This window comes from Siniperca chuatsi, linkage group LG18 (genome assembly GCF_020085105.1).
Source record: "Siniperca chuatsi isolate FFG_IHB_CAS linkage group LG18, ASM2008510v1, whole genome shotgun sequence".
In the NCBI taxonomy this organism is placed as follows: Eukaryota; Metazoa; Chordata; class Actinopteri; order Centrarchiformes; family Sinipercidae; genus Siniperca; species Siniperca chuatsi.
Window position 1 is genome coordinate 16547838 of NC_058059.1, and position 7248 is coordinate 16555085.

Genomic DNA, 7248 nt, shown 5'->3' on the forward strand with positions numbered 1-7248 from the left:
GCCAATGACAAATGCAATATATAGCAACACGTTATACGTTAATGAAAGTATTTTTCGTGGCCTCCAACACCTGTGGCTATTGGGGAATATTTGATCATTCCTAGTACTGTACCTACCTTCCCCTTCTTTGTGACTGAATAGTTTTGTTTTTTATTTGACTTAATTTTTTAGCTGTGAAACATTTACATTCTTTAAAATGGTGAAACAAATCATTTGCATTACCTTGAGCTCAGCCTATCAGGAAGCGCTTCCAAAGCTGGGTGCCGCTCCTAACAAGCTCCACCAATCAAACGGTAATGTTTAAATGCTCGACCCATACCGCTACCAATCCTAACCAAGGAGGCGGGACTTTACGCAGCTGGCCTTAGAGCTTTAAACTGAGGGCAAATATAGGAACGTAAACTCTTAGTTGCCACGGCAACGTTGTGTATGAGTGTAGCGCATGTCAAATGAGTGCTCAGGGTAACTTGTTAGTTGAGCCGTTTACAAGCAACAGACTTTTGCTAACGCTAACTAGTTAGTTGACTGTTGTCGGATAACAATGTAGGTTAAACTGTTAACAATGCAATATAATGGTAAGAGAAAACACAGTTAGCTAAAGGTGCTAGTTTGTTCGCTAACGTTAATTAACTTAGTGCGGAAACAAGTCGTAACCGCCTTGCTAGCAAATAATGCTAGAATGGTTCGTTAGCTGAACCAAAGCAATGTCAAGTTATAACCTTCCACCGGTGAGGCATTTGCCACAATGGACCCGAGTTGGGCGCCTCGGGAAGCCTTGCTCTCCACGGCGTTTACCGGCAGCGAACCAACTGCAGCCGCTGCCTGTTGTCCCGCCAGCGGACAAAGGAGTGGGGAGAGCAGCAGAGGTGCCCTGTCAGAGCGACATGGACCCCCGCGTCGCGTCAATGCAAAGGAATATCCAGTTCCTTCAGCAGCAACACAAGGAAACTCTTGAGAAGCTCCATGCAGAGATAGAGTATCTCAGACGGGAGAATAAAGGTGAAGAAACCAGTGAGAGGTGGAACATTTCCATTCATGTTAGAGAATGAACGTGTTTGTAGGAGTTCACTTGTATGTATGTACATATGTAAACTAATCATTTGGGATAATCATAAATGATTAATATTTAGAAATATAGAAATAAAAGAGACTGATAAGTTAAAGTCAAGTTATAAGATCAACAAAAAGCTAAATAAATTAAGTGAGTTTTAAGGTGCTTTTAGATAATATGCTTTGATTTGGCCTTTCTGAGACTTTGCAGGAGGGTTGAGGAGCAGAACAGCAAAAAATGCTTAGTGGTCAATATTCTGTTTCATAGAGAGATAGAAAGATAGAGTACTTTATTGTTCCCAATAGGAAGTTGCAGTGTTATGGCATTCATCAAGGAATCGACTACTTTATGGACAAGTGACACATGGCCCAGAAGGGCAACCAATTGATCCTCAGAATCCATGCTATTATTTTCCATTTACAAGGGGTGAACTCAGTAACCTGTTGTGGTATCCACACCCTTTATGTAATGAATTTAATGACAAAGACCTGACTCTCCTGATAAGGTACTGAAAAGAGAGACATTCAATCTAGGTACAGTGGTCGCATAGCAACTCCAGGGTTTTGATGGTCTCTCAGTGGGAGGTGGACAGATCCAGTGTCACTTTACTGAACAGGCCACACACTGTTCCATCTAACTGCATCTCACCACTCATCAGGAGACTCCCCAGTCATCTGTCTTCGTGCCATCACAGCAGTCAAGCCCCCATGGAAACATGGGCCGTTTGCCAGGACTGTGTTACAAGATTGTGCCTCTTATGTGCCTCCCTACAGTATATCGCACACTAAAATTCTCTTAATATGGATGTTGCAGAGTTGCAGTATAAGCTGATAATGGAGCCTCCCAAGTCAAGTAGAAAAGGTAAGCTGTAATCCTGATTAACTGTTGTTTTTGTTTTGCCCAGCTATGCACAGCCGATGTTCTTGCAGGATTGGGATAGTTTAAAGTAGTGGGCAATATATATAAAATCCTGGTAAATGTAATTTTATATTGTGATATTGATATATACTGAGATATAGATATAACAACCAGTTATTAAAGGGATACTACCTTGGTATAAATAGTATTGCAGCAGACACATTTTTGTTATCTCACAGTATATATCATCATATTGCCCAACCTAACTGTAGTTCAAAGGCATCCCCAAAATAGAAAGGCTATGTTCTAGTTGTTAGTATCTCATGCTAGGCCAATTAGGTGTGCAGTTAGGTGAAACTCAGTCTGCCAAATAACATTTAGGGCACAGCAGTTAACAATTTCTAACTATCTCGCTCATCTAGGAATGACACACAGCCGACGAGGCATTAGACCACCCACTCAGGGAAGTGAATCCTGTACAGGACTCTACCTGGAGGAGCCGCTGCAGGACACGCGACCCTCACAGAACCAAGCACTAAGGTGAATTCCCATCCAGTTACATCTGGTTCTTATTCAGTACTTCATCTGCCTACCTATCTCAATATTGATGCGGTGTGCTTAGATTTTAGGAATGATTTTTGTTTTTTTAGAAGATATTCAGACAAAAAGAACACATTGACCACATGCAGTGGTACGCCACAGTTAAGCATGTAAAGAAGCAAAAGACAGGTACACAAACGAGTGTTAGTATCAGCAGCAGAGAGCATGTGGTTTTAATGCTGACAGATTTGAAAATTTGGTTTTAAATGTCAAATATAAAGTAAATACTATGAGTTTATTTCTTCATCAGTCCAGTCCGCAGTCCAGTCCTGTAGTTCCTCTGATTATATGGTTCTTACACTACAAAAGGGGTGTATGGAATGGCCCAAACCATGTATTATTTAAATACAATAGATACTGTACATTATTATTTGAATGCTTAATCAGGTGTTCCTAGGTCACAAAGTTATATATATATATTTTTTAATTCTTATCTGGGGTTTTTAGATTGTGCTTATGCAAAGATTCTGATTTTAGAAAGACTGATTTTACTGTAGTGCAGTTAGCCTGTAGCCACCTTGTGAAACAGTCATGCAAAGAGATGCCGGTATAAGCACACTAGATTTGTTACCATTTAACTTTCCAGCAACATTTCCTCATGTGGCTTAAAGAAAATGTAAAGTCACAATCTTTTTTAGGTGCAAAATATTCATTATTTGTTTGTACAGTTGTTTAAGCCACACATTTAGACACAATCGACAAGTGTCCCTTTAGTGAAATTTTTGTCATAGGTTGATGAGGATTACATTGCAAGTTCTTAAACTTACCAGAGCTCACAACTCCCTGAAGTCCGGTCCATAAAAGACATCAGGACTTGTTGTATAAACAAGGCCAACGAATCGATTTGAGTCTCGATCAGTACCTGTAGGTGTAGCAACTAGGCGTTTACAACCAAAACTGCCTTTAACAGTTTGTATGTTACTTTTTTAATTGATATTATCTTACTGACTGCTGGGGAGAAGCAATGGAGAGGGCAGCGAAATTCTGGGGTCTGCCAGGCAGGACCATGGCTCAGAGGTGAAGGGGGGCCTCATCACCTCATTGCAGCCTCTACGAATTCACAGCAGTCCCTCCCATCCACCGCGCGCTCCCACACTACAGGAGTGTGAGGTCATCATTCGGCAGCTCTACAATGCTAACAGTTTACAGTCTCAGGAAGTAAGTGCCCATCATCAGACAATATTAGTCAAAATACATTTGCTTTCCAGCATTGTGAAATTTAAATATACAGTACTAATATTTATAAATATTTCTGTGGAAATATTCCATGACTTTATGACAACTCTGTGTCATTTAGATTATACGTGTGAAGGCTTTGCTGAGAGATATTGTTTTGAGCAAGAAAATCACCCCAGAAAACTACATTCTGACCAAGGCCTACCTTGTTGATGGTACCCGGTAAAGTGATAGAGAATATTATCATTTTTATCTTCACCAACATACAGTATTCCTTGAAAAAACTAGCACCGTTGTGATAAGGGTTTCTCTTTTTTTGTACTTCTCAGCAAATCTATAGAAGAAAAGAAATTTCCCAAACTTGGTCTTCAAAATTTTCCGGATAAAGTGTATGTAAATCTGTCTCCCCCTTTGCCTCTATGCAACAGATTGCTCAAACCTCCATTAAACTGCATTTACTGCCTCTTGTAACCAATATCTATCTATCCATCTAGAACGTCTTAAATCTACATATGTTTTGTTCCCAGGTCTGGACCCTCTCAGTCTGGGGTGGTCCTCCCAGCCCTCAAACAGAGCCTCAGCTCCACCATTGCAGAGAGACAGAGGAGGACCCGCGCTGTGCAGAGAGACCGTTTCAAAAGGACGGTGCAGTGACAGGATCAAAACTACCACAGCGTCAGCTACATCCATCTCAAAACCCTTAGTCACAAAAACTGAGGGTACTCTATGGAATAAATTCTCAGTTATGTTTAAAGATGGCTATAATGGAAACAGAAATTTACTCATAAAGGACAGGTAATATGAAAAGATAAAAAACAAACAAAAATGAAGGTCTTTAATTTTGCACTTGAAAAGAAAAAGAAAGAATGTCTCAAATCTAGCTTTGTACTGGGAATGGTACATTTATTTATTTATTATATAACAATGCATTTTAGGACATTTGAACTATTAAAGTTCAACATCTCTAACTTAACACTGGCTGCTTATTTTAGCTTTAGTTTAGCTTTCACTGCACATTTGTTGTAATTCTGCCAATATGATAGCGGAATTGTTGTATTTCATATAACTATATAGAAGTAATTACCTGTCACTTTTTAAACAGCAAAGTATTGTAACTTGTCTTAGTGCAAACAACCAAAGTTAAGCCTCTAAAAGCACATGCAATTAATGATACAGAAGACACTACCAGGCTTATTTCTCAGGCATGTTTTGTATTGGTTTGTATTTATATTGTATTGAGCAGTGTCATGCTTTAACTGGCCAAGTGTTACCAGTCATGCACCTACAGTACAACTAAGTACAATAACACAAAAGTCAAAATACAAACAAAATAGCACTAACCTTGTGTTTTTTCCTCCCAGACTGGTGCCTCTTCCTGTTCTTTTCACAGAATATGTTTCTTTTAGAAAACAAAGAATGTGCACAATTTACTATTTAGTATATATGATGCTGTAAATTATATACCAGATTATGACAAAATATAAGCGAAAGGGGTTACCCGACCTAAAATAATTATGTTGTGCTGGTTTCCGTGTGCATACACTAATGTAAGTTATAAGTTTAATTGTAATAATGTACGGTCATGTCATTGAGGATGAAAGAAGTGAAAACATCTTTCACTGGTTGTTTCAAGATTACAGACTTTCCAGACCATACAATATATAACCTGTCTGTTTAATTAAGCCCAATTTTGATCCTGCTTATATGGTTTAATATTCTCTGTTGTTGAAGAGGCCTTGCCAGATTCTGTGATGGTTGGTTCTGTCACCAACATAATGTGCATAACACATATATATGTAGTACAAATACTGCATCAAATTAAATAATGGCTTACATGTATACCTCAAAACTCCCAAATTAAATGTAAATGTTCATTTGGTTCATGGAAAAAGGAAGTCAAAATGACAGTGAAGTGAATTGGTCACTCAGTGGTTCACAGCCGTTGCTAAACTGACTTGCAACATTGTCAGTCCCACTAGATCCCAATATAGTTCTGTATTAACTCTCCACTAGCCATGCATGTGAAAGTAAGTGGAAATAATTTGTAACAAAAATAAAATCTTCTACGATGTCGTAAAGTAATTGTAGACATGCGCCAGAGAACTTGCAACGTTTTAACTTGTGTTGTGTAGAGTTTTGACTAAAACTATGAGGAAGTGTTTACTTAAAAAATTGTAAGCAGAAGACACTGAAATATGAGGAAGAAATGAAGTGGGTGTTTGCTTGTGTCTCTTAGGTACTTTTTTAACTTCTGTTCTGATCAGTGCTATAGATAACTAGTTTGCCTAGGAGATGCATACTATTCAAATTATCACACAACTTTTTTTATGTTGTTATCCTGGTTCATCTTCTGCAAGAAGAAATGAAATGAAAAATCGTAAAATCAAGATGGCATGGCATGTTCCAGAGGTTTAGAGGAATTTGTTTGCTTCATAGACATGTCAAAAACAGGACTGAGATCCAGTTGAACTGTTCTCTTCTAACCACAATGGTTTTTAACACATTATACGTTCATTGTTAATAAGTAAATACATAAACAAAAGGAATAAATTACCTCTCATTTTATGTTTCACTGGTGAATTCAACTCCCTCAGCAATGGAACTATGCTCTTCAGCTTTGGCAATTGTGTGAACATTTGTGTGAGAGATGGTACACAGCCGTGGCCTAATTTCATAACATGAATCAAAACTTAGCTTGTAGTTGTGCAACAGTGTAGGGCAGGTTAAGAACTGCATGCAGCCAGGCGGGGCAGACAATTCCAGGCACGAACCTGGGTTAGCATACTCCACCTCTAGAGAAGAATTATCCATTCATAATCAAATGATTATACAGTAATCCGGTGTGATAAAACTTGGCATACAACTTAATTCAAATAGAAGGACTGAAATGTAACTTACTGAATTCACTTCTGGTGAAGGCTCCTCAGTAATTCATATCTCAAACTGCACCTCGCAATGCCAGCTCTCCTATATTTATCGACACAGTGCCCACTCTACTTTGAAATTACATCTACACTTTGTCAGCAACATCTCGTGCGATAACTCTGACTTTACCATTAGTCTCAACAACAATAGATTAACGGGATGGCTGACCCAGCAGGCTTAAATGATCACTCAGCAACTCAGTTCAAAGCTCAACATCCACATATTTTACAAATCCACATCATCAGGCCTCCACAAGGTGCACCCCTTTCACTATATACTTTTGGCTACCTTTCTAATGACTTTCTTCAACTTTCATGTGCCTTGTGCAATTGATATGCTTTTAATGCCAAGGTGTTTCATTTGGTGGGAAATAAAATGTTATGGTTGTAAGTTAAAAGAAGCGACCTTTGCCATGATCAAGGTCATTCTTTTTCCCTCTGAAATATACAGAACAACTTGTAAAGAAAGCCTAACATAATGGTTTTTGCCAACATTGTTGTGTAGCTACATATATAAAACAATCCATTGTCATAATAGTTGAAAGTAGTGAAAACGGACAAACCTTTAACTTTGACATATAACATTGCAACCAAGAAAATGGTTTTACATGCAGATAAATTCATCATTGCAATTCCTGG

The 7248-nt window shown here is 38.5% G+C and overlaps 1 protein-coding gene across 2 annotated transcripts; it reads left to right on the forward strand.

The window, feature by feature from the left end:
• Nucleotides 1-440: 440 nt before the first annotated feature.
• si:ch211-222n4.2 (uncharacterized protein LOC101885505 homolog) lies at nucleotides 441-6250 on the forward strand. 2 transcript variants are annotated; one of them, XM_044175335.1, is made up of 7 exons: nucleotides 451-999; nucleotides 1865-1912; nucleotides 2332-2449; nucleotides 3472-3667; nucleotides 3807-3907; nucleotides 4015-4074; nucleotides 4213-6250. In XM_044175335.1, the coding sequence occupies exons 1-7, from the start codon at nucleotides 705-707 to the stop codon at nucleotides 4337-4339; spliced, it is 945 nt and encodes a 314-aa protein (XP_044031270.1). In that variant the 5' UTR covers nucleotides 451-704; the 3' UTR covers nucleotides 4340-6250. The 2 variants fall into 2 exon arrangements, with proteins under 2 accessions (XP_044031271.1, XP_044031270.1); XM_044175336.1 differs by lacking the exons at nucleotides 3807-3907; nucleotides 4015-4074 and having other exon boundaries at nucleotides 441-999.
• The last annotated feature ends 998 nt before the right edge of the window (nucleotides 6251-7248 follow it).

Bases quoted from the DNA above. Each gene is read 5' to 3' on its own strand.
- si:ch211-222n4.2 (XM_044175335.1), top strand. From the start codon at position 705: ATGTCAAGTTATAACCTTCCACCGGTGAGGCATTTGCCACAATGGACC. The intron at 1,913-2,331 runs GTAAGCTGTAAT...TCGCTCATCTAG, and splicing joins TCCCAAGTCAAGTAGAAAAG to GAATGACACACAGCCGACGA. The intron at 2,450-3,471 runs GTGAATTCCCAT...GCTGGGGAGAAG, and splicing joins TCACAGAACCAAGCACTAAG to CAATGGAGAGGGCAGCGAAA.